The sequence below is a fragment of the Sceloporus occidentalis genome, unplaced genomic scaffold (genome assembly GCF_023333645.1).
Source record: "Sceloporus occidentalis isolate IW3139 unplaced genomic scaffold, rSceOcc1.0.p SCAF_18, whole genome shotgun sequence".
In the NCBI taxonomy this organism is placed as follows: Eukaryota; Metazoa; Chordata; class Lepidosauria; order Squamata; family Phrynosomatidae; genus Sceloporus; species Sceloporus occidentalis.
This window is the reverse complement of record NW_028316998.1, coordinates 9,221,239-9,249,144: the sequence shown is the minus strand read 5'-3', so window position 1 is coordinate 9,249,144 and position 27,906 is coordinate 9,221,239. Positions and strand designations below refer to the sequence as shown.

The window sequence follows — 27,906 nt, the reverse complement described above, 5'->3', positions numbered from 1 at the left end:
TAAACCCTTTAGCTAGGAGCAAAACAATTTGCCATTGACTCTAGCAGCCGACCATAAGCCAAGATAATACAATGCGTGGAATGTTACAGCAATCCTGTCATCTTTAGAAAGGATCATCTGATAGAAAAAGACGCCATGGTTAAGTCACAAGGTCTGACTCCCGGTGAAAGAAAAAGATAGATTTCTTTGCACGTCTTATGGGAGTTACACGGTCCTTATAAGTTATATTACTTTGATAATTGTCCTTTAACGTTCATATATCTGTGGCCTGTGGTGTGAAATATTCTGGATTCAATTTATTTTGAACATTTGTCAACAAATCCCCACTCCCTTTTGATTTACAAGCATACAAATAAAAAAAAAAATCTCAATCTTTTTGGTATTCCGAACAATGCTCCTCAGATGTGCCGCGAATTGTCTGGGTGGTTGATAGGTATTTGTGAAAGATGAAACATGCTGACATGGATTTATCCAGAGTAACTGCAATATTTCCAGAGTGCGTTCTCTCCGACAGAATAGAAAATAGTGCAGATCGTTCAATCACAGCAGGAGAAATGAACAGAATCGTAATTGTAAAGTATACATCTAAAATGCCTTTTTATTTAATTTAACTTTCCAGAGGCAGGGCAAAAGGCAAATGTGGACGTGTGTAAACTATTGGCGTGCCTTCCTTTATTCTATGCAGTACATTAGGTTACCACTTGTTCTTGTCAAACTGCTTCATTGTCTCTGTGATGTTTTGTCCCCGCAGATTAAATAAGAAAAAAAGATAATCTGGTGCCAAGTGTGGAGGACAAAGTGCCAGAAATGAACACAAACGATGCAAATGCTCCGGAGGGGGGCCTCAATGTCACGCTGACCATACGGTTATTAATGCATGGGAAGGTAAGTTCTTTCTACTTCTTTGAATTTATCTAAACTTCCATGTCTTCGTTAGAGCGGAAGTAACACAACAGCGGAAAAACGCGTATGGACAATATACTTATAAAACAATATACTATAATTAACGTACAATCACCCAACGCCTTCTCCATGGCCATGGATATATCTGTGCTGGATCACCAATATGTGTTACGTATATAATTGTACAAAAATACAGTATATTTATTAAAGCAGGAGTTTTAAGGTGAGTTTGCAGGTTTCTGTAGCCAAGAAAAGTATATCGTTTCACTTAATTGTAAGCCTAAAATAAAAATGGTCAAAATGTATAGCAAAACAATGCCCACTGCTTAAGTGAACATCATGTTGGTCAAAGTTAAGATGAGACACCTCTGCTTTTTTCGTGTCCTTTTATCAATTGGTTGGCGCCCAGGTGCCCATCTACTAGAAGTTTCTTATGGCCAAGGTTAGAAGATTAGCATAAATAACTTGTAGTGAGGCAGCAAATTAAAACTGGTGATGCATCAGCAAGATTGGGGTTACTACTTGACTAAAAAGAGGAAAATAACCTATTTTCTATTTTGTTTATTAGAAGTAAGATTTTCAAGTGGGGGTAATCTGGAATGTGACTTTGCTACTAGGCTTATGTGATATGTAATGTGCGTGGCCATAAGTTGTCCATGTCACTAGACAGATTCATTAAGAATCATTTCAGCCTTTACACTCTTTTCCACGATTTGATATAAACGAATGTTCAATATGCCCACTTACCAAACGGCATGTGCTCGGAAAACACAAGCATATCAAAGCAGGTGTCCTGTCCTTGGGGAAGGACCTTAGTATTTACCATGCCGCTAGTCAGCCAAAATGATCACACGTGAACTAAGTCATTTTAACCAACATAGCTTATTATAAACTGGACGATTGTTCCGTAGAGGGCGTATCTAGTTTGGATTGTTTTTGGATCTATTAACGCTACATTCTGTACAATAATACAACGCACAGATCATTAGATAACAAAGAAATATAGTGACAAAGGTTTGCAAGAAAAATACTGAAGAACTGCTGCGAAACATCTTTTCATTACTTTTAGGGTTATTCTCTTTTCATCAATATCACAGTCAAAACAAGTAGCCGAGAAGGGACCGACAATTAATAGTCTGCTGAACAGTGCATCCTGCTCAAGGTTTAACTCTCTTGTGCTCTCTCTTGTTACCTTGTGGACTCTTGCTGGCCAAACTAGGTCCAACTCGGCAAATAAAATCCTCTGAGATAACTGCAGGCCACACGCATTCATTTGTTGCAGATAACTTGGTATGGCACATTTTTGCAATGTTGTGCTCCTGATAGGAGTCCTGATTGAAATCATATATGACTCTACTTGCAACAGCCCTGACAAATGGAGAGATCCTTGGTTAAACTCGTTCTTTAAGTGAATAGATCACAATATGTATGCTTACTTGACATTAGGCTATACTCAATGTGCCTTGCTAGTATAGACCTCGGGAGTTGTAGGAAGCTTTACTTTTGCATTAAAAATATTCTTCATCTATCGCTATAAACTCAGACTTGAGGAGACACGAATTTGTTTCGGCATCATTTTATGTGTAAAATCTTGCTTGATACGTAGTCCTAAACACGTTTAGCTCACTGATTGAACTGTCTGTCTGGAGCCTTTTGAGGATTTCTCATACCTTCTCATTATTCATAGTTTATTCAAATTCATTTTTCTAGGTTGCATCGTATTTCTGAGCCGATTTTATGTTAATCTTTGTAGAGAGAAAACATTTTCTGAAATGGAAGGAGAATAATTTGTGTATGCTTAAATATTGAAAAAAAACTTCATGATAAATCAGGCATACCTCTTTGAATTTAAGTCAGTCTTGGTTTATCGTACAATGGATAAAGCAGTGATTCTAATTACGTATGTCTAAATATACGTCATTTTATTGCTCTGGGGTGGCACACAGGTATCATAACCTCGAGATGTATAGCAGCTAATATATATACAGTGATGTATAGGGTGGGAGTCCTTCTGCCGTGTAACCCAGAGCCAATCGATTAAGCTCCCTTTAGCACCAGCGTTGATTGTACTAAAAGGGAGATCATTGATCTCCCCAACCTGCGTATTTACACTATGGAGGACTGTGCCATGTCTGCAGAGCCACCCTAGTTTATTTCTGCCCAGATCCGCATTTCCAAAGCAAAGCAATGTACACCACTGGATAAATATACAAATACCCCCCAAAAACATATTAGTTCATAGAAAAGAGAGAGATCATGAGAAGAGGGGCTTGGATCAAAACGAAGGACTGCCTCTTAAGATCATGAAGGATCCGTTGCCGTTTGGAAAATTAGGTCATACACTTTTATTTCCAAAGAGAAATAATATTGCAATCTAAAAAATACTACCAGGGAATAGGCTGTTAGTTTCAAAATGAGAAGAAGAAAACATTATTGTATTTGTAGCTTTGTGATACATATGAATGTTTGTAAACTAAAGTCGCTGTGAACAGCCATCTTGTTTTCTTGGACTACAGCCCCAGTAGCTTCTGTGTTGAATTCTTAAAAGCAACAAGTTCTTTCTTCTTTACTGTAGAGACATTACTAATACAATTTTAAGGATTTTGTTTTACTTTTGTTGATCATGTGTCTCTTCTCTGTTACAGGAGGTGGGAAGCATCATTGGAAAGGTTGGTACATCATCTTTAATTTACTTTCAGCTATTCCCTTGTTACATTTCATAGCCCTGCCATTCTTAAATGTCTTTATTTTGTCATTTTGTTTTCATAATAGAAAGGTGAGACCGTTAAGAAGATGCGAGAGGAGGTAAGAATATGTTTTCTCTATCCTTTCTAGTCTTGTTTGTGTATGGTTTCTAAAGACGAGGAAACAGTGCCACTTTGTGGACATAAGCAGTATTACAACCTGTGTTGTTTTTGATCAGCTATTTATCTGAAATAGTACATTACAAATCCTTCCTCCCTTTATTACGTAAATTGATTACAAAAAGCATATTGAAAAAATGTATTCCAGGTTATTTGTAGAAATGTTTATTTTCTGGCCAAGTCATAACGAGAAAAGGCTTCCTGAAAAACAAGTTGCCATGAATAAGCAAGTGTCTTTAAAATGCAAAGTGCAATTTACAGGTTACTATACATTTACTCAAGTTCTTAGCAGTCTAAATGAAATCATTATGAAACCTGAATAAGTGCATTAAGTGTAATGGTTTGGAAATGAACAAGGGAGTAATGGAAATTGTGCCAACACATTATAGCTAAGAACAATCAGGATAAGGACATCAGTGGCTCCTAATATCAAAGAATACCCTTTTCAGTCTTCGCAGCTAAGCAATCTTTTTTATTCATCTTGGTTTCTGTCTAAGGGTCACTTAGAAATGTCCTTGTTTTTGAAACAAAATAAAAATTTTGTCCATTAAAATAACATGAAGTGAATCAGAAATCCAGTGTAGACGTTGTTAATGTTTTAAATGAGCATTGTAGCTGGAAATGGCTGATATTTAACGGAATATCTTAATAGACACACAGAGGCCCTTTATCAGTTATCATCACTCCTGTGTTTAAATTGTAGGTTTAATTGACTGATCCAAGTTTATGTTTAAAAAGCTAATTGATCATTAGAAAACCCTTTTGCAATTATGTTACACAGCTAGAAATTTCCTTGTTTTCAATGTAAACTGCTAAGTGACCCCAAACTTTTGAACGGTAGTGTTTATATTTATTTTATTTTTTTGTCGCCATTCACATAATGGTAGGCATATGGGGACCAATATTTGGTAAATCGTATCACTAAGCCCATCTAAAATGGGTTATTGTTTACAAAAATTATGACTGTTATAAACCTTTTTTTACTGTTCTTTACAGAGCGGCGCTCGAATCAACATATCAGAAGGCTCCTGCCCTGAACGAATTGTAACAATAACAGGACCAACAGATGCAATATTTAAAGCATTTTCCATGATTGCACTCAAATTTGAAGAGGTAAAGATATACTCCAACTCCATCTTTATAATGTGTGGACATTGTTAATACTAAACAGGTAGTGTATGGGAGGGCTGACAATTTTCATTCTGGGAAGCAAGCCTAGCAAAATGGTCAGTTAATCCAGTAGCCCAAATTGCCCTCTGCCTGGGGGGGGGGCAATTGCTTCTTGAATACCAATTCCAATAGTATTTCTCCCGGTATAGTAGAGGTTCCCTAGATGGGCTTATATGCGTTCTCTTTTACTAATGAAACATTTTGATCTCTACATTTAATGATGATTCTGAAACTGTGGCCTTTTTGAGCTGTGCGTAATAGATTTGACTTTTGCCCTCTTAATACATGGGAAGATATATATTATTTTTGATAAGCCTTCTCGTGTTTGTTTTAAAGTTCAATACAAATTACCTAATGTTCTGTTTAATGGAAAAAGGGGACTCTTCATTCACTTAAAACGCTTTTAGCTGTAACATTGCTGGAAGAGGAATAATGGGTCAATTTGCAAGCTGTTTGATCCTTTCTTTTTGCCTTCTGTAGACTTATGGGAGAAGCAATTGCTTCCAGTAATGCACATTAATGGCAAAGAAAAAAAGGAAAAACCCTTGCAGACTGGTCCCAAAGCAGATTGAAATTGAAAGAATAATTGCACACTTTCAACTCCGTAACTGTATGATTCAATTATGTATTGATGTCAATGTTTTACATTTTACAAGGTATACATTTCATTTACCGAGGTCTGTTTTTCTGTTCTACTTTATTTTAGCGGTTATATATTATGAGCCCACCTGTATTATATAGCATTAAACATTTTCAATGAGACAAAAAACTAGCAGACATCAACAGTATTTCATTCGTTTGGTGGACAGTATCTTGTTAATTACCTACACTGGCATGGGTCATATGCATGGAGGTCCAGAGGCGAAAGGGGGCAATTGCTCCAGCAGCAGGGGAGTGAGAAACAGTAGGCTATTTAAAGTAGGTTGACAAGACCTATAAAGCAGAAAAACACCTGGTAGCCAGGGGAGTGCAGCAGAAAAGCTTTTATTTAATGTTGTACACCCCTGCTGTCAGAGTGGTTTGGTCTGCTGTCTTCCCCTCTCTCTAGCTGGTCTCCTCTCCTTCAGTCTAACAGCTGCTCCTTCACAGGCATAGAGTCCCAACCTGGGCAGAGACACAGTTTGCATGCTGCAGATACAAGGTAGTTTATTACAAACATGTATTGCAGCTAGGGTTAGTTAATATTCTAGCTGTTGACATGACATTTCCCATGACTCCCAGTCTGGTATATTAAGCATCACGGGGAGGTGGGAAATGTTAGCTTTTATATCATTATGGATTGGTACTGCAGATGCTGTGGAATGCACATCTCATGATTCTCAGCCATCCGTTTAGTTGGCTGAACATCATGAGTATTAAATGTTAGCCACAAAGTGTCCTATTTTGGTTTGAAGCCTTTATTGCCTTCCCTTTTTTACTCCCTTTTTTTTTTTTTAATAATACATTGGAATGTGGTGCATCATAGAGCTAGACTACACTACATTGCATTTTCTGGACTATAACTGCCATGATGATGAGCATCAACTAGTTGATTATCATAGTAATAGTAGCTGGTAACTGTAGATTGGACTTGGTGGGGGGGGCTACACCAAGTGTACAATACAAACACTAACTTTTGTTGACTGCATCTACAATAATATTCAGCAGCCATATTGCACATATTGAACTTCATGGGGATTGTAGTTATAGACTGGGGTTGTGGTGGCCTACTCACACACTAACTGGAGCTCCTATGATATACAGTTAGGCATTGAGGAGGCAGTAAGGAGGTATTGGAGTGGCAGAGGGGAAAGGTGGGGAGAATATTTTGACCCTCCCGGAAAAACCCCCAACCCCTATGCTATGAAAAATTGGGGTAAAATGTATCCTAAGGTGTTGCGAAGGGCCAATTCTCTGCCCCTTCACTTACCATCATCTGAATACAGGGTTTATCTAGTCCTATGAGGAGAGAGGTTGCTCATTCATCTACCCTCTCCACTCTCCTCTGGAACTGCTACCCTGAGCAAGAGTATGCCACAGACTCCAATGTTCATGAATCTGCTTAGTCCGGTCCTGCTGGGGATGGATTTAAATGCACTCACCTGCCTCCAAGTATCTTACTATGTACCTTTATTGTAGCCTTTTCAGAGTTACCCTACTATGTAATTGGAACTAGCAGCAACATTAAACAGCATTTGACCACACTGCAAAAGACTACATATAAACAGAGATGTGATTAACTGCATTTCAGGTTCCCTCTAATCCTCTCTTAAGCAAGGAGAAAATACCTACAACTATAACCTCTGTTAAAATAGCGTTCCTCCACAGTAGATGAAAAATACTCAATTAAGAGCTACAATGGAACAAAAAATAAAGTTTGTGTCAAGATTCTGTACAGTTATATGATAGTTTACATTCTCCGAGTCAGAGTGAAGGCTCGCAAATAGGTTGTATCATGCGATCTGCTCTCTGGAAAGTTTATAGAGGGACATAATCCAACAAAATTAAAAATCAATATTCTTGTTGTGAGTTCAAGCTTAGATTGGGCATCCAGTAAATCTTGTAAAGGAAATCTGGTGTAATGCCCTTTTTTTGAACAATAGTAGCTAAAGTTTTCCATAGTAGTAATATTATACAGTCCAATATATCAGTGACTGAAGTATTAGAGTTGTTTTTACAGCTGCGTGCCATAGAGTCAGCTATAAACCACGGTGCCTGCATTGTGTATTGCTAATAGATGCTGAAATTGCTATTATCTCTTTGCTATAATTAGACTCAAGAGTTGAACTTAATACTCTCTTTGCTGCGGTGAACAACGCCTTTGTTATGTTGCTACGAGCCCTTCCAACTTGTTATGAGCACAAAATGAAATAACATTCCACACTTCAATCCATATATCAGCAGCCTAATTTATTTGTACATTCCGAGCTTGTGTAATATTAAAAGAGGCATAGATGCCCACGACAAGGAAATAATTCTACCACTGTACAAGTCACTAGTCAGACCACACATGGAATACTGTGTACAGTACTGGGCACCAGTCTACAAGAAAGATATAGTGGAGCTGGTGAGGCTTCAAAGACGGGCAACCAGAGTAATAAGGGGAATGGGAGGACTACAGTACCCAGAAAGATTATCAGAATTAGGGTTATTTAGTTTGGAAAAAAGACGACTTGGGGGGACTTAATAACTATGTATAAATATATAAGGGGGCAGTACAGAGATCACTCCCAGGGCCTATTTATACCCAGGACTGTATCTATAAGAAGGGGACATCCTCTACGGCTGGAGGAAAGAAGGTTTCTACACCAGCACAGACGGGGGTTCTTTACAGTAAGAGCGGTGAGATTATGGAACTCTCTGCCAGAGGAAGTGGTAATGGTAAACTCAATAAAAGAGTTCAAAAGGAGCCTGGACGTGTTTCTTGAAAGCAATAATATTACAAGTTATGGATATTAGATTAATAGGGACAGAACGTTGATCCAGGGATTTATTCTGATTGCCATATTTGGAGTCGGGAAGGAATTATCCCCCTGGAATGGGGCAATTGGCATCTGCTTCATAAGGGTTTTTTGCCTTCCTCTGGATCAACACAGTAGGGACTTTGGTCTTTTTTCAACCTTATGAACTATGTTACTATGTTACTAAAACAATGCTTGATGGAAAAGCTTTGACCAATTTGTAACATAACTAATTTACTTTCACGTCTGAATCATCCTCCCTTACCCCCATGGTTTTGCCATAAATGGTTTGGGCCACTGGTGGATTATTCATGTCTACCATGTTATTGTATAACCTCATGGAGTAGAACTCCAGTTTATTGATTGATTGATTATGAACGGAAGTTACATGCAATGACTGCACTAATGAACAGCATATGCTATGCAATAAGGATTATTGATGAAGGTTTATGGTTGTTTTATCTCTTATGTGGCATTATGTATGACATCTTCTCTCATATCTGTTGTGCTAGTAACTAAAGACCACTGTTTTTAGAGGACATTCAAGGTGAAAGCACAAATAAATTAAAGATAAGCCACATTTTGTTACATCTGGTTGACTTTTTCCTGTACCAATAGTATGTTCAACTAATAAATGCTAGTTTCATTTAATTGGTATTACTTTTTGTCATTTCAGGATATTAATGCTTCCATGACAAACAGCACAGTGACGAGCAAGCCACCGGTGACACTGAGACTAGTTGTCCCTGCAAGTCAATGCGGATCTCTTATAGGGAAAGGGGGTTCTAAAATTAAAGAGATCAGAGAGGTAATAATTGGTTATTAAAATCACTGAACCTCATAAAGCAGCAATCACTTTGAATATAACACGTTTTTGTATTATTATATATATATATTGTTAACAATGTGGACAGCACTGTTTATTGGGCCACATATGGTGATAATGATACTTTACCATCCAATGTTCCCCTCAGAAGAACAGCTTAGCTCTATATGTGCAGTGATTATATTGTTCTTCATGGGATGAGACCTGTGTTGGTGATGGCTAGCCACACTTAGAAGCAGGACTGGCTTTCAAGTGGCAGGAAAGAGATGGAGAGTAAGGCACAGCTGGGGAGCAAGATGGGCCAAGCCAAACATCAAACCTCCCATACAGGGAAGACTGGAGAGTTCTTTGGTATGACTGTTGTCTTAGGGAGAGGGCTGGACAATGAGAGAAGATAGATGGAAACAAAACAGGTCTGCTCAGTAGCATATGAGTATGTATGACATTATCAGGCCAAGTCTCTGACCGCAGTCATGCGATGGACAGCATGTCCATTATCTGTTTTGGATTCATCAATTAAAGGAAATCTATTCATCTTGGCATAACAACATTACAGGTCCTGGAACCTACAGCCATGACAGAGAAATGTGGAATTATTTTAATATACCTTGAAGCTTACTGTAAAGGCCAACCTTACACTTTAAAAGGCCAAATAATTGCATAGCACTAACGTCACTAGTTATTGAGTACCAAGATGCCACTGAAGGGATAAACAATAGCACAAGTCTCTCTATCCTTTTAAGAAAGCAGTCAAAAGGCATTGAACATACATTACTGACTGAACATTTGTAGCCCTCATGAGAAGAAAAGAGATGTTTCCAAAAATACCTCTTTACCCTGTGGCTTGCAAAGTGCTTTTTAAGACTCGTGTAGCCCTTAGGGAACTCTGCTATTATTTAAGATAAGTTTCCCATCTAAAAGTTAAAAGTTTTTTTGACTTTGTGTTTCCTTAGCCATTTTTAAGATATTTGAAACATGTTATTATTTCTGTGCATGTGTTATATATAGTTAGAAAACAAGTTGATTGGATGGAATTAGGATAATTAGTGTGTTTAGTTGTGGGGCATAAGGGACAGAGACCCTAGGGTAACTTCAAGTTGGATTGGCCACTGAAAGCTATCAAGTATATTAAGAGGCCATAGAAGTCTCTGACTAAAGTCACGCGATGGACAACATGTCCATTATCTGTTTTGAATTAGTTAAAGGAGATCTACTCATCTATAATAACACTACAGGTCCTAGAACATATAGCCATAAGAAAAAATCTGCTGCCTATGACAATTTTACATACACATGTATTAATTAATCATTTCACCACAGCTTTCTTAATTAGCCTTGATACATGCATTCATGGCTCACTGATGTAGGTGTATTTATAGTGTAAATTCTATGTCTAGGAGATAGAGTCCCCTTAAAAATCACTTTAACCCTCCTAAGAGACTGAATCGGCTGATTCAATTTCATCATTGTGTTTGAGGAAATAGTGTACTTTATGCTTTGTTTATACATGTACTAAATAAACAGTGGTCATCTGTTACTTATCATGTGTCTTAATGACCTAGAAGTGGCACAGAAACGAAAATATCCCAAATTGCTGGAAACTACAAGTGAGACTAAATATAAATATATATATATATATATATATATATATATATATACACACTCACTGGCCACTTTATTAGGTACACCTGTTCAATTGGCTGCTAACACAAAAAGTTAATCAGCCAATCACATGGCAGCAACTCAATACATTTAGGCATGTAGACGTAGTCAATATAACTTGCCCAAGTTAAAACCGAGCATAAGAAAGGGAATTTAAGGGACTTTGAATGTGGCATAGTTGTTGGTGCCAGATGGGATGGTCTGAGTTTTTAAGAAACTGCTGATCTACTGGCATTTTCACGCATAACCATCTCTAGGGTTCACAGAGAATGAACCGAAAAAGGGAAAATATCCAGTGAGCGGCAGTTGTGTGGACGAAAATGTCTTGTTGATGTCAGAGCAGAATGGGCAGACTGATTTGAGATGACAGAAAGGCAACAGTAATTCAAATAACCACTCATTACAACCAAGGTATGCAGAATATCATCTCTGAACGCGCAACACGTCGAACCTTGAAGCAGATGGGCTACAGCAGCAGAAGACCACACCGGGTGCCACTCCTGTCAGCTAAGAACAGGAAACTGGGGCTACAATTCACACAGGCTCACCAAAATTGGACAATGGAAGACTGGAAGAACGTTGCATGGTCTGATTAATCTCGATTCCAGCTATGACATTCAGATGGCAGGGTCAGTGGCATAAACAACATGAAATAATGGATTCATCCTGCCTTAAAACAATGGTTAAGGCTGGCGGTGGTGGTGTAATGGTGTGGGGGAGATTTTCTTGGCACACGTTGGGCCCCTTAGTACCAATTGAGCATCATATAAACGCAACAGCCTTCCAGAGTATTGTTGCTGACCATGTCCAGTGTACCCATCTTCTGATAGCTACTTCCAGCAGGATAATGCACCATGTCACAAAGCTCACATTATCTCAAACTGGTTTCTTGAACATGACAATGAGGTCACTGTACTCCAATGGCATACCAGATCTCAATCCAATAGAGCACCTTTGGGATGTGGTGAAATGGGACATTCGCATCATGGATGTGCAGCGACAAATCTACAGCAACTGCGTGATGTCATCATGTCCATATGGATCAAAATCTCTGAGAAATGTTTTCAGCACCTTGTAGAAAGTATGCCACGAAGAATGAAGGCAGTTCTGAAGGCAAAAGGGGGTCCAACTCTGTACTAGCAAGGTGTGCCTAATAAAGTGGCCAGTGAGTGTATATACATGCAGATTAATGTACCAGGGTGTAGTAGTAAAGTCGTGATGTAAAGAAAGAAAGCCCACCCCATTGACAGAGAACACATCAGTACCTCTCACCTCAATGAATAGTGGTTACAGTTGAAACAGAGTATAAAATGTATACAGTGAGGGTGGTTAAGCTCTAAAATTCATTCACTGCTAAAGAGACTAAACTGGAAAGTTTGGATGGTTTTAAGAGTGGATTGAAACAAATTTTGGTAAGCAGCAGCAGCTCGATATTTTAGTGTGGAAACATACATTTGTATATTGTAAAACTCCACTAAGTAACTCTTTTGTTCTTGACCCCCCACCCTGATGGGTCTGGAGGGCCAGTGATGTACCAGGTTGACAAGAAAATACTTCAAGTCTTATCCTGCATTATAAAAATAAATGCTATGTTCAACAATAAAAGGCCACAATAAAAAAACAGGATTTTGACAAATGAAGAGTGATCAAGCTGAAAACCAGCTAAATAAAAAGTTAAAGAAAAACATTTTAAAACTTAATTAATATGGTTAATTCTCCAACTACCACCCCATTTATGGCAATAGTAGGTTAGTGTATATAGACAGAATGCAAATCAAAAACATTGTACTTTGTCAATTGACTGAGTTTGTCTCGGGAAAAAGCAGTCAGGCATTTAGTGTACCTACTAATGAAAACCGCCCAGATATATATTTTGTTTAATGATAGTTTATTTAATGAGCCTTTAAGTTGTGTGGGCATAATTTGTTTTTACTGTGCAGAAAACTAAAAGATTTTAAGACACTGGAGGAAGCTGTGAACCAGGTGAACTTATCATTTTCAGTAAAAATACATCTGCAGCGAGCCAAAACTTATTGTTTAATTAAAAGCCTATAACTAAGTCATGATACAATTCGGTGAGACAGAGCCCAAATTAGTGATGTTCCCAGAAAAAAATTAAGACAATAAAATGACAAGCATTTCTTGTCACATCCTATAAAAATTAATAACAAGCCAAGTACAAGGATTAATGGTGCGTGAAGAATTAATATTGCTGCTAGGCATAAACCAGCAGGGTTATTTATTTTCATGTCTGGGTCTTACATATTATTTCTAAATTATGAATGTATTAGATTATTACAAATTGCCAGTGCCTTAGCAGTTGTCTTCTTCTGATCCCTGGAACTTTCATTGCAACTGGTATCTTATTAACACAGAGACATTTTAGCCTAGGAGGTAATATTAGTTTTTTTTTAGCACACGAAACAAGTTTAAAAACCCCCCAACAATATTCTCTTTTCAAACCAATAAACGTTGGAGAGAGAGAGATGAGGGAGGAAAATGTGACAACTCAACTTATTGGACATAGTGCCATCAGACCAACTGAGGCACCAACTGATCATTTTAATTTAGGTGACAAATACATGTTTAATATTAGAGGTTATGTGTAGCTGTGTGGGTCAGTGTATGTCTTTTATGTTCTCTAAGTTACTAGAAGCAACATTTTAGATACCTGTGTTGGCAGCTAAAATTGGTTCAAGTCGGGGAGAGATGATTTGAGCTTGGCTGTACCCATTGATAATGATCATTTTTAGTTTATACTAATAAGATTTATTTTTGTGTTTTCTTAAGTCCACAGGAGCCCAGGTTCAAGTAGCAGGAGATATGCTGCCTAATTCCACAGAGCGGGCTGTAACAATATCAGGAACTCCTGATGCCATCATTCAGTGCGTGAAACAGATTTGTGTAGTTATGCTAGAGGTGAGACAATCATTCTCTGCACTTCAACTCAGACATGTTCTCTGTTGGTAAAATGTACATTTGTCCTTTTAGGTTTTAAAGTGGGGGGTTAGTCACACCTATAAGAATTCCAAACCATGAAAACAAAGCCTGATGAAGGCGTTTTACCTAATTAGAGATCATAATGAGTCCTAGACAAGATGGGCTCGCCAACTACTGACATTGAATGTCTTATGGGTAGGAGGATAACCACAATGCTACTCATGACAACCCAAAAAAAGAGTGTTTGTTGGCAGACAATGCCTGTTGGGGACTGTTTACTATGAAGCCATAGAGCTGTCTTTGATCTTTCAGCTTCAAGAATATACCCGTAAACCAAGAGAGGAGACTATTTTAAAGAGACGGAATTACTTTAACCCCTTCGAGACAAAGGCTGATTTTACTTTTTGTACCCTTTGTGACAATGGCCTTTTTAACATTTCTGCGCTGCTTGTGTTTAGCTGTAATTTTCTTCTTTCCCGTTTACTGAACCCACACACATTAGATATTGTTTTTTTCAGGACAAGAAGGGCTTTCTTTAGATGACATTGTTTTGATTGTATCATATTATTTACTATTAAAAAAATTATAAAATATGGTGAAAAATTTAGAAAAAAATGACTGTTTCTAACTTTTAGTTGAAAAATCTTTTACTCATCTATAAAAGGTAATGAAAAAACCTGCTAAATAGATTCTACTATTTGTCCTGAGTTTAGAAATACCCAATGTTTTTATGTTTTTTTGCTTTTTTCTACCCATTATGGGGCAATAAGTACAGGTAGCGTTTTGCTATTTCAAAGCCATTTTTTCCAAATCTGGTAATTCTTCCCCCCATGTGCCATTTCGGGTATCTTTGAACCCGGCCAATGCAATTTACCCCATCAAGTCATATATTTTTGAAAACTAGACAGCCCAGGGTATTCCAAATGCTAGTATTTTAACTCTTTCCATGCACCATATCTACCACCAGTCTTTGTCAAACTTTATGGTAGTCATTTTTTTGCATTTGTTTTGTCATACACATTTTACTTCAGGTATGAATTAAAATGTTCTAGTTTATGTCACTATCACAAAACACCCCAATATGTGTTCAGCAACATCTCCTGAGCGCAGCGATACCTCACATGAATGATTTTGCCTGGCTGTTTTGGGGCAAAAGGGCCACATTTGGGGCATGCGCTTTTTTCAATGTTGAACTTTGGCATTTGGGATCCACTGCCCATGCCCTATTTGGTACATCTTTGAGCCAGGCCATTTCAGTGTGCCCAACAAAACCATATATTTTTCAAAACTAGACACCCCAGGGTATTTTAAATGCTGGTATTTTAACTCTTTGCATGCACATATTTTACCACCAGCATTTTTTCAAAGTTTGCAGTAATATTTTTGTGTGTGTATTTTTCCCACACACACCTACTTTATGTATGAATTTACAGCTCCTGGTATATGCCGCTGTCACACGACACCCCATAATGTGTTCAGCAACATCTCCTGAGTGCAGTGATACCCCACATGCATGGGTGTGTCATTTTTGGGGGGAACTAAAAGGCCACATTTGGTACGTGTGCATTTTTCTAATTGGAAATTAGATGTGTGGCCATCCTTCCCCCCGTGTTAATTGGGACGTTGTTGAACCTGGCCCATTCAATTTACCCCATCAAATCATACATTTTTTAAAAGTAGACACCCCACGGGCATTTAATATGCCAGTATTTTAACTCTTTCCATGCGAGAATTGTTTTAAGCTAATATGCTAATTTTAGGACTTGCTCACAAAAATATATTTTTTATATATATATATATTTTTTTTTTATTATTTTTTTAAAAAAAAAATTTAACATTTTTTTTCAACTTGGAGGTTCCCCTGATAGTGACATCAGTGGGAAATGATTTTTACATTTTACTGTTTTTTTACTATTTTTTTCTAATTATTATTAATTTTATTTTATTTTGTAATTTATTTTTACTAATCACACTGTGATTAGAAAGCTGGGCTCCATTGACTTGCATGGTGAATGCAGTACCTGTATTCAACCTGCAAGTGGAGCCAAAGTTCTCTAGATGGTCTGGACCATCTAGCGAACTTTTAAAATTTGTGGTTCCTGTTACAGGACGGCGGCCATCTTCCTTGATGGCGAAGATTGCCGGCAGCTGCGGCTGTGACCGCTCTCCGGAGCGGTCACAGCCCATCAAAAGGTTAGTGTTTGGTGTCGCTGGATGCCTCCTGATCGAGGCATTCCAGCGACACCATCGTCGATCGCCTCCTAAACGCTTTTAAAACGGGCGTCCGCCGCCATACAAAGTATGGCGGATGTTGACGCCCCGTGGAGGGGCCAGAGATGGCCCCTTCGTGCCGATCGCGGCGTTGCTGAATGCCTCGAGGTCGAGGCATTCAGCAACGCTTTTTGGGTGCAGAAAGTCGATAGTAGATCGCTTTCTGCACCCGTTTAAAGACGTGCCGGTCCTGGCACGTCAATTGTCGTAAAGCACATGCTTTTCCGTGCCGTGCCAGGACCGGCAATTGTCATTAAGGGGTTAAAAATACGACTTCATAAAATTGTTGATATACTTGAAATTATATTGTGTCCCTACTATAATATTATTTTTAAATGAAAAAAATCCTGTAGACTTGCATGCATTATTACATTATCATTATTATGCCTTCTAATTTATGTCCCTTTATAATTGGTGAAGATATATAATTAGTATAATAATTTATTACAAAAATAAGAAACTGACAGGAAAAAAATATGTGAATGTACTTTAGGACCTTTTTTCAAATGTATTTCTGAAAAAATGTGTCTATCTTCAATATTGTCTTTTAAAGCAGTTTATATGGGTTGGCCATTAAAAAAAGATCACATGGGAAGGTGAAATATTATATGTTTTTTTACAAACCTCTAATGTATTGTGTTAACTGATAAGGAATGCTTAAACTTATACATTTTTAAGTGCATTTGATTTTGTTGTTTGCAGTCACCGCCAAAAGGTGCAACCATTCCTTATCGGCCAAAGCCTGCCTCTGGACCTCTTATTTTTGCTGGAGGCCAGGTAAGAGCGGACACCATTTTGGCCTCAGCTGGAAATCACACCGTCCTGGCCCAACCTCAACCAGCACCTGTTAGTTTACTTTCTTTATCCTGGTATAGTATAAAAATATATGTGGTTTTGTAGACATCACCTGGTAACAATATATAGTAGATACAATCCTACCTCCCATCTACTGTATTGCATGTAGCAAGGATCACCACAATACCAACTCATCGGTGTCATCCCTCCTTTTCTATATCATATGTGTTATGTGCACCGATAAGAAACACAGACAAGTGATTAAATAATACACTCCACTGTTACCTTGTAATTGTGTCTTTGTTTAGCATATGAATGCATAGATGGATTTATTGAAATCCCATCTATACATTTTGGGGTGCTTCCCAGTCCTCCAGCTGATTTTCCTTGTAGTGCACAAGCGCAAGGTATTCATCTACATCCAACCCTGGCTTGCGCAAGATTTCCATAGCACGCATGCTAATTTTGCGCTGCCATTGATTTTGGCGGGAAAATACTCTGCTAGTTTCTCGTAACCATCCCTTATCAACAATTTGCATGTTGAGCCTCATGGAGATACAGTAAATAGAGTATCAAAAAAATATCTATGCACTTCTCCTATCGTATTCTGAGTTCTCTTCTTTTACTTTATTCATTATGTCATGAATAATTAAGAGAGAAAGTCCTGTTTGTTCGGTGTTAGTAACCCAAAATCAGTTTGATGTTATTATTTGTGTTCAGTGTAAGTTTTGGAAGTAATCACGGGTTTAGCTTGAGCCTTCTAGCAAATATCTTGGGAAAAATATCATCAATCGGTATCCGTCACCAAATATATATATTTCTGTTGCAGTTTATTCACCATCATTGTCAGACATACTAAAACTCTAGTGTAACTTTTATTTTATTTACTTGTTGTTTTTCAGGCATTTGCAATTCAAGGGCAGTATGCAATTCCACATCCAGACGTGAGTCCAGCGTATGCTAATTATATGCAACCTAAACCTAGTATTTGTACTGGGCAGTACGTACTTTCTACAACAACTCCCTTTGGTGATCCGCGTAGAATGTATTAAACATTCTAGATTCTAGAACATTCTAGCTAGAAAGTACAACGTCTCAGATACAAATATAAAATGTAATACCTGTCTTTTACTTAGATTACCTATTAATTTTGCATGCATTTTTCAGTTTCCTTAGTATATATTTGTATGATAACATTAACAGTAGCCATTACATGAAATAACAGATAAATATGCATTTTTTTTTTCTAATTGTTTTATTGTCTGTATGATAGCTTACAAAAGAATGAAGAATCCTCGTTTTTCTGTTAATTTGAATAATCCGGTTTTATTGTTTTGTTTTTGAACGATAGATGGTTTTCTGTACTCTGAAATAATTACATTTGATTGGTTAGTTCTAATTTCCCATCCTGCCCTGCAGTTGACCAAGCTTCACCAGTTGGCTATGCAGCATACCCCTTTTACTCCCCTTGGGCAGACCACCCCTGGTTTCCCTGGTACGTACCCATGACCCCCTGAGAATGCCCTTCTTCTTAACACCTTTGTTTTCCCATGGTCATTACCTAATTTCTTTTACTAAATTCCTTCAATGACCAAAATTTCCTTTTTTGTTCTTACATGATGCACATTGTTTCTGTTTCTTTTGTGCCTTGTTTACCATTTGATCTCTCTGTCTAATCTGCCTCGCTTTAATTTGTACCATTAGCATACACTAGATATATTTTTACTTACACTGTTCCTTCCAACACCGGAACTAATATCACTAAAGCATGTACCAGTGTATACTAATCAACATTTCAGTTCATTTAGATAAGCAGTTCCTTTTTTTAGAATTTATTGGAAAACAGAGCCTTTAATTATTCCCACAGCAACCGATGATGTAGAAAAGAATTGTTTTCCACAACAGTAAAAGTTGTATTTCATAAAAAATTAACAGTACTTTTTCACAATTTATCCATCCTACTATTACATGTAATTGAGCTTATTGGGAAATGATCAGAACAAAAACCTATATAGATATATGGAATAACTTTCTTGCCATTATTTAATGTTACATCTTGAAAACATTAGGTACATGCTTTAGGCTTTGATCTTTTTTTTTTTATCACATACCGCACTATTCATGCATATGAAATTAGAAATGTTATAGAATCGACATAGCAACGTAATTGGGCTAACGTATAAAACACATAATGTGATAAAATATTGGTCATTTTTAACCAAAACATGTTTCTGTTTTCAATTCCTTTTTTTTTCTAAACAAACAAGTACCTGATGGTTTTGAAAACAAAAACGTAAAATCTAAGTTTTATTTTAGTATTGGATAGTGCAAAATTAGCTCAATAATATGTGATAAAAAAAGGAAAACTCCTCTGCCTTGTGTTTGCTTGCCCTTTAGCTTTCAATGTCCTCCCCTTTTGCTTTTCCGAAATCAATATGTAGCATGCCTGTCCAAATGTAGCAATCCGACTGCTTGTCTCCTTTTTGTCCTTCTTTCCTCCCATAGACAAAACAAATGTATGCAACTTACAGTATTATCTATATCCTCCTTTACAAAAAGCCCTCCTTCCCAAAATCTCTGAAATTTTACTAATCTTTTTTTTTCTAACTACACTAGTGTTCCTTGTTTATCCTGCCCTAACCCTTCACTTTTTAAAAAAACACAATTTTTGTTACCCTAAATGTTCATTTTTAAGTTATTACTCAGTAGACTTTTTGCTTTACTTTTTTTGTATGTAGACAGGGAGGGCAGACAGCTTGTATATTTTATATTAAATCATGACTTTGTCTGTTTAGCTCATTGGTTTCTGGTGCTTCATAGTAAGTTAATCTAGAAACCTATATATTTTTAAGGAAAAGGGCACTAATAAAAAAGACAAAAAAAAAAAAATAAGTCTATGTAAACCTTGTGACCACTTTAACACCCTCTGTTGCATTGCTGTAAGTTCTGTACCTTTCTTTGCTGCAGTTTCTGACCTTTCATTTATTTTATTTTCATTTGTGATAAAGTAAATATTTATTTCTTTACCTCTCATTTACCAAATTCTGACCATAATTTTTCTCTTCCTTTTCTTTTTTTCCTACTTGTAGGATTGGATGCCACATCACCGACCAGTTCCCATGAACTTACTATTCCAAATGATGTAAGTGAATTTAGTTTTTCCAGTGGCATTAATAGAGAACCAATAACTTTGTATAGTCATCAAATCTAGCACCCAGATGGTTGGTCATATTTCTCTATGCTTGTTAGAGAAGCACCTTTGACACTTTGTCAACAGATTGTGTAGTAGCCATGTTGAGCATAAGGAAGAACACTGATAATGCTGCAGAATAAATAAAATCCTGGGTTTAGGTTCTAAAATGTTTTTCCCCTGACTAGTGCCATTAGAAAGGAAAGATCTCCATTAGTATATAAAAACCGATCGCCACAAGGGGTGACCAAACCTCGTGTTGTGAGAGTCCTCTACACAACACGAGAATATCCCCAGGCAATTCCTGAAGCCTTCATGCTCCTCATATTGGGTTACAGTTGCAATAAGTAGTTGTCTGAACTACATTTTTTAGAGTTTTGCAGTGGTTGACTGGCCTGATTTGGGCTCTTTTGTAGTCTATGCTTAAATGTAAAAATGGAAGAACAAAATCCAAAAACCTACAAATTCATAATTTCAATAAACATTACATTTTAGTGCTGTATTTTGACCAAAACACATAAGCTCACCTACCACATTAAGGTACCCCCTGAAAAGTGATTCCTAAACATGGTGTCATTAAACAAGACAAAATAGTTGGACTTCCAAACCAAGTATCTGTGATAAAAAAGGCATTAAATAGCATGTTCATTAACTCTTAATAATAATAAAAGAAAACAGTATAACAATATGTGTGTGTGTATATATATATATATATATATATATTGGTCAGCCAAGCTAAGGGTTAACTCAACTGACAAGACTCATCAACATGCAACATACATATGCACTAATATACACTTGCTTGCAAGTACATGTAAATAAATGCAACTGTTAATCGTGTTAGTTGCAGGCGAGGGCACGTGAGTTAAATGGCAACTCACTTGTGCTCATAGGCAACTTGATAAATATCTTTCTTTTTTTTTTTAAAAAGGAGGATTAATATTAGCATAAATTAATGATAAATAACTATTTTTATTACATTCCTGTTAACCAAGGAGGGACAACAAGTGCAGCTGGGTGTGGCCTACTAAAATGATTCCTTCTTCCCCATCATGTGCTTAGTGTCATTGGGGGTTAAAGGTTAAACTATGACAAGTAACCAAGGTCTGGAGCACATCCCTCATGCACATTGAGGTAAGGGGTTTAAATTAAAATGCCTTTTCAGGATCAGAGAAAACTTTGTCATGCTTCATTGTTAGCCCCTCATTTAAGCTTTGGAAATATAAAACCAGCTTGTGTACAAAGTGCTAAGTAGTGTGGGCTGAAACCAACAGGGTCCGTAAATACTTTTAGTTAGCAATGAACCTTTTTCTAATTGGGCATGCCTTGTTACTTTGGACACACTGTGACATTGCAGTTGGTTTGGAATAGACTAGAATAATTGTGGAGCAGGTAGTTCTGTTATGGGAAGCACCGCTGTCCTAGATTTGACTGACCTGCTCTGCGATTCTCACACTTGGCTATCTTTTCTTTTTTACGTTATTTAAAGCTTTCCTACGCGTGAAGTACTTATCTTAATACATTGTCTCCCTACAGCTAATAGGTTGCATTATCGGCAGACAAGGCAGTAAGATAAATGAAATCAGACAGATGTCAGGAGCACAGATCAAGATTGCAAATGCTTCAGAAGGCAATGGGGAAAGACAAGTTACAATCACAGGATCCCCTGCAAACATCAGCTTAGCTCAGTACCTCATTAATGCCAGGTAAGTTAAACAAATCGGCTTTACCAGTAGACAATACTGGGGTATCCTCCAATCAATAAATATATTGTAGTAATATAAAAACACTGGAGTAAATGTCTTCAGACGTCTGCTGATTGTGGCCTCAGAAAGGCCCTATATTTGGCATAATCGGCAAATAACCATTATGTCATCTATTTAAAATATGATATGTGATAAAGCCAGGTAGCCAAAGCGATAAAGATCGCGTGGCATCTTTATCCACAATAGTTCCACACCTATTCTAGTTTAAGTAGTATGATAAACAATTTAAATGACACATACAGTATAGCCACATTAAATAATATAGCCAGGAGATATGGCAGCATCCATCATACATGTTATTATTTGGCTTCGACTAAGGTCTTACTAAAACCATTTTCTGTCTTGTGAGCCAATAATATATTTACCGATCTGGGCTGCTTGCTAATGAGATATGTATTTGTATCCTATAATTCAATGATAGCAAAGCAGATTGCAAGACAGATTTAATTTGCAAGCTGGAAATTACATTCCAGACTTGTTAATAAATATATCTGCTCATGACACAGAGGCATTGGATTTAGCAGCGCCATTAATGGTGCGGATATAGGGAATGTAGGGTAGTAATAATAAGATGTTTGCTTGTCACCCATCATCAATCTTACTGTTAAGGAAATGAGTGTCTGGTTTATAGAAATCAGTGGTCTTCCTCCACTTCTTGCATGGAAATAATGAATCTTCCAAAATAATGAGGATAAGATAAATAGAATTCAGCATTCTATACCTCAATGATTAAATCAAGGGTAGGGCTTTTTATTAAAACTATTACCAAGTTTTATGTTGTATCATGTTGTTGGCTATTAAGAGCCACCGTTAATGATAAGTTGCAATGATTGCTTTCATATAAGCAGAAAAGGCCAGTAATACTGTAACTGAAAGGCAAAACTAGATGAATTAATGGTAGCCGGTAATATGCTACATTTTGTACTATGAAAAAAGAATAGAGCAAATATGTTCAATACACAAGTCTTGCTTGTTCTTTTTCAATCCAATCGATCATACTTGAAAATAATTTAGATTTGTTTAAAGCAGCAGAATAATAATGATTAAGTATGATCTATGTATACATTGCGATCATCTCCCCTTAAAGTGACTGTTACCAAAACACTCAATGGTGTGTATGATGCTACCCATATATTGTTTAAAATAACACATCACAATTAATCTGTATTCAGCCTCCACTCTATGTTTTGCAAAAAAGTTCTGTGGGCACAGTGGGCATTCATCCAAATATCCTCCCATTTACTGTTTCAGTGCCAAGTATAAAAAAAGTATTAAAAAGCTCTTAAATAAACAGGCAATAAAGAATGGGGAGGGCCATTGGATGCTGGGATACATTAACTTCTCAGCAGAAGATACAGAAAAGGTTAAACCCTTGTTACATAACCAAAGATACTTTTTATAGTTTCATTACCTTCAAGATGATATTTAATGAACAGTTCAGTAGAATGTAAGAAGTACTCACAAGAGTATTGGTCTTTGAATGTAAGGGTTCCTGTGGATACGATACAGAATTTATGGATATGCTGTAACTTCTGACTGATATTGTAGCCTTTTGTAATGTTAATTATAACAAGTCAGTGTATTTATTACATTTCTTTGATATATGGTGCTGTTCTTTTGTTTATAAGAGTTAAACACTAGTCACATTAATGAAGTTGGATAATATGAAAAAAGAAACCTTAAGAGTGTTTCTTCATTTTAGGTGATAGCCTAGTATGCCAATAAGTTTTAGATTTAATGATGACAGTCTGCTACACAGGTGTCCCTAATTTAGAAATAGGGGAACAAGCATTAAAAAGGGAGTACATTTTCTTGAGACCTTTTATACATAATAAATGTAATATGATAACATGGTGCCAAATCATAAGCTACCTGGCAGGCTACTTCAAATAAGGGAGAGATTGGTTAACTTACTTCGGGATTGTTGGTCATCTGGTTACACCCAGTTGATCACCTTTGTTGTTTTCCGTGGGGACTGAGTCTACAACTTGCAAATCTGTGAGTTATGTGACAAGTTGAAAGCAGACCTCAAAACTATCCAGATTTCATAAAAATAGTAACTAATGAAAGCTCCCCTCTTAACAAAAATTGCTTGCATTCTATTCTGTTGTCTGTTAGGCGTTGTTGAAATTGTATCTGCCTAATCAATATCCCTTGGCTGCAGATTATCATTGTGGCTTTTTTTTTTACGTGTTCAACCTTGTGTAAAAGGTCTCCTGAAGACAATTAATAAAACATCCTTACATGGTCCAAAATACTTTAGTACCTAAAAAATACAATTACTTTGCAAGCCTTTCTTCGTAGTGTTCCAATTCCTACTGTGTTCTGTACCTTTGATATATATACCTACAAATTCATACACTATTGACTAGTGAGAAATATTGAGTTGTCATGTGCCCTGTGAGACCTTTTGAGACTGTAGTTTGGTATCAAATAAAAAATGATTATAAGCTGCATTGTATTATAATACCCTGGGTATAAACAATGTAGACAATTTGGATACCAAAATATGATTTATTGCAGTGATGTTGAAAACTGACTGAAGTTCTGCAAACAGGCCGCTGTTTTTAGATATCCCAGTTTAAGCACAGCTATCTCAATTAAAAAAGAATTTAATTTTCTGGGAAAAATACACAGTAATCCAGGCTCATTTGAGGCCCTTGAAAAACTCTGATTTACAGTAAGTTTGTTAAGTTTCTAAATCTAGGTTTTACATTATTTATGTTTGGGGTTTTTTGTGCAAAAGGGTGCTTATATTCAAGAAAATACAGATATAACACATTTCTTATATAAATAATAGACACTAAGATATATAAAATATATTTTACATAAAACATTCCATTATATTAAAAGCTTAAAAACGGTATCCACCCAACTCTTTTCTTCGTTAAGTTATCTTTGTAGGATAACAAATTTTGAAACATTTTTATAACTTTTTTCAATTAACAAAAATCAGATGAACCCAACCACTTCAATACAGTGTGCACCCCCCCTCCCCGAGGAGTGAGTATGGCATGGTAGAACCCTCAGCCCTGCAGAGGCCCTCCTCCTCTGTAGTCTGATGATTCTTGCCACTAATTGGCTGATTGAAGCAGCCAGTCAGTAGCAAGCACATGTCCTCATTGAAATCCTAGCTGCTTGCACACTTCTCCAAGCCTGTGCTGGAGCTGACTAGAGGTGAGTTTATCACGACAACTAGCTGGGGGGTACAGGGAATTTTAAATATTTCATAGTTCTTATACAGTATCTAATGCAAGTTGTGGTTTTACAGCAGCTGGAAATTAGCATTTGGCTTACTCTGTCTTAGCACATTGAAATGGCCTTAATGTACCCAATATTATACTTTGTAGCACAATATTGCTGAAAAGAATAATCTGAAATGGTCCATCAAAGCTAGTTAGGAAAATTAGGTACTAGAACTACTTTTGAGACAGTATTCCATGGCTAACTTAGTTTCAGTGTACTGTGTTAAAGCCAAGGCCATGTCAGTAAGTAAGTACTGTGCTTTGCACAAATCAGACGTCTGCATGCAATACAGGGTTGATATATAAATAAAATAATAGTATTATGCAGAACAAGACCATGGGTTAACCAATGGACCTCAAGAGATTATTTCATTCATTTGTTGTCAGCAATCAAAAGAAGAAAGTGATTCTTAAATCATATAACAATCTTATTTATTATCCCCTAGCTCAGAAGGTAAATCTAAAAATTAAATGGATATATTAAAAGTGTCATCGATAAATTGCTTGATTATCTATCAATTATGGTGTAATAAAAACTTCCATAATAGTAATGAACGCTTTATCCAGGTATGGAAATTTGAGGATTAGACCATAAATATTTCATATTCATGGCTGGAACAATATATATACGGTGTGTCTAATGAGCTAATTTTGGACTTTAATATAAAAATGTTTGCTTAAATTGTTTACAGTGTGTGATTTTATAAATGTTTTCAGGTTTCAGTATGGGAAATGCATTAAGTAAAGCAGTAAACACTAGTTTGACAAAAATGAAATACTTTGTAGCCTTTATTAAATTACCAATATGTCTCATATTTTCTCTTATACAATGGGTTGTATTCCTGATTATAGTTATTTAACAAAACATCTGTTAGGAAAAAAGTGGGACAGTATGAAAGACTTATCTTAAAAATTCAAAACTTAAAGGCAAACATACCAGTGCTTAGGAAAACTCAACGGAAATATGTTTTCATTCTTTTAAGTTTTGCTTTGTCATCTTATATCATTCTCTGCATTTCTTAGATTTATTTCTTTCATTGACATTAAAAGCACCTATTATGTTAAGACTTTGATCGTCAGGGGAGTACGCATCAGAAAGTGGTGCTCACTCCTTAGGCGCTCAATGGATTATTCATTATAGTCTTAGTAATGTTATCCTCATCAAATCATGAAATACCCTTTTGTTATTTCTCTTCTTTAACACATAACATGTTCCTCCTCTGACCCTCATTTTCCCCTTTTTTTTCTCTCTTTCTCTCCCTACCTTCCATATGTCTCTTCCTTTTGTTGATCCATCTAACCCAACCCTATTATGTTTGCTTTCCGTCTTCCATTCCTTCTCTTCCCAAATTGATCCTTGCTTGACCATCCCAACCTATTTGTTCCTGTTCCTCTCTTCGTTTGCAGCTTAGAGATGGCTAAACTGAGCACCCAGACTGCTTCCGTCACGACCCCTGTTGACCTGAACATGAACCTCTCTCAGTCTACCACCCCTTCCTCCACCCCCACCTCTATGGCTGTGTTGGCGGCAGCTGCTGCTGCCTCCGCGGTTAACGTCAATTCCCCTCCCCACCTACAAACTTTACCGACCACCCACTATGCTGTTCCTGTCTCCAGTCTGCTTGGCATGAAAACTGTCCCACTCCTGGCACTAAATGCAGCGGCCACTGCGGGGGCCACTGGGAATTTACCTGCTTATACTGCCAAAATTTCATCGACGAGTGGGGTTAAGAAATCTGACCGACAGAAGTTTGCTCCATATTGAATGGATGAAAACAAAGCTCTACCAAGATTCTGTGGTAGATAAACCCAATGGAAACAATATGGCATTTACACTTCTTTTCTGTTTCATTTCTTTTTGTTGAATTGCAAATGTTTATTGTTGCCGATTCAATTTTTTGTCCTCCTTTCCATGACTATTAACCCAAAATGCCAACTAGTTCCAACAGCTTATGTTTTTATCAGTTCTATTTATTTTATTTTGATATTTTAAAAATGTATTTATTTTGGTTGGGTCAGACAAGGGGAAAGTTGAGTAGGGGAAGTATTAAGTTTAGATAAACTGGCATGTTTGCCTTATACAAGTTAAGAATTTGAAACTTTTCAATAAAAAAGTAATAATGGTGTAACAAAACATCTGGAATGTATTACTACAACTTTAAGAATAATAAAATATAATCCTACAAATTATAGAGTGGCTAAAGTATGATATTGAAGTCAGTACGTAGTGATCTGCCTTAAAGAGTTAGATGAAGAACATGTAACTATGAGCCCTAACCCAATTTCAAAAATCTCCATGCCTCACTGTGGGATATATTTCTAACTCATTTTGCTTACATGCTTTGAGAAACCAAATGCACAGATTAGATGGCATAGGGGATTTTGTATCAAGTAATTTATCAGAATATTCCCATAATAATGCATTATTCCAGTCCTTTATTCCAGTTATAACTAACATATTTGATGTGAAACTTTGCAAATTATTCTAGCAATTAAAATTGTTCACAAATGTATCAATGTGTACATACATGGACAAGAAGCTAAGATTTTGCAATTTGTAAACAACATGTTTATATTCATGTATTCATATATTCATGTATGTAATAGGTTACATATTATTTGAGGCGCTCGAAGGAGATGAAACGCTAAATTAAATACGCCGTTCATATATTGTTCCTGGAGAAAAAAACGAACTTAGTCTTTTACATAAGAGAAAGCAAGAGTGTTGCTTGCATAGTTACAACGCAAAAGCTGAATGATCCAAAGTACACTGCTATAATTCACTAAGAAAATACAACTGTAGAAATTACGAAAGATGTAATTATTTAGGCATT

General features: G+C 36.7%; 1 protein-coding gene across 2 annotated transcripts; it reads left to right on the top strand.

Annotated features, from left to right (window-relative positions):
• The first annotated feature begins 807 nt into the window (after positions 1–807).
• On the top strand, positions 808–26,837 carry LOC149302587 (poly(rC)-binding protein 3-like). 2 transcript variants are annotated; one of them, XM_089482209.1, is made up of 12 exons: positions 808–885; positions 3,549–3,572; positions 3,676–3,708; positions 4,764–4,880; positions 9,054–9,185; positions 13,656–13,784; positions 16,779–16,922; positions 17,774–17,815; positions 18,291–18,366; positions 19,961–20,013; positions 21,598–21,767; positions 26,480–26,837. In XM_089482209.1, exons 1-12 carry the CDS (start codon positions 808–810, stop codon positions 26,835–26,837), a joined length of 1,356 nt encoding a protein of 451 aa, XP_089338335.1. The 2 variants fall into 2 exon arrangements, with proteins under 2 accessions (XP_089338335.1, XP_089338334.1); XM_089482208.1 differs by having other exon boundaries at positions 16,779–16,964.
• Positions 26,838–27,906: the final 1,069 nt, after the last annotated feature.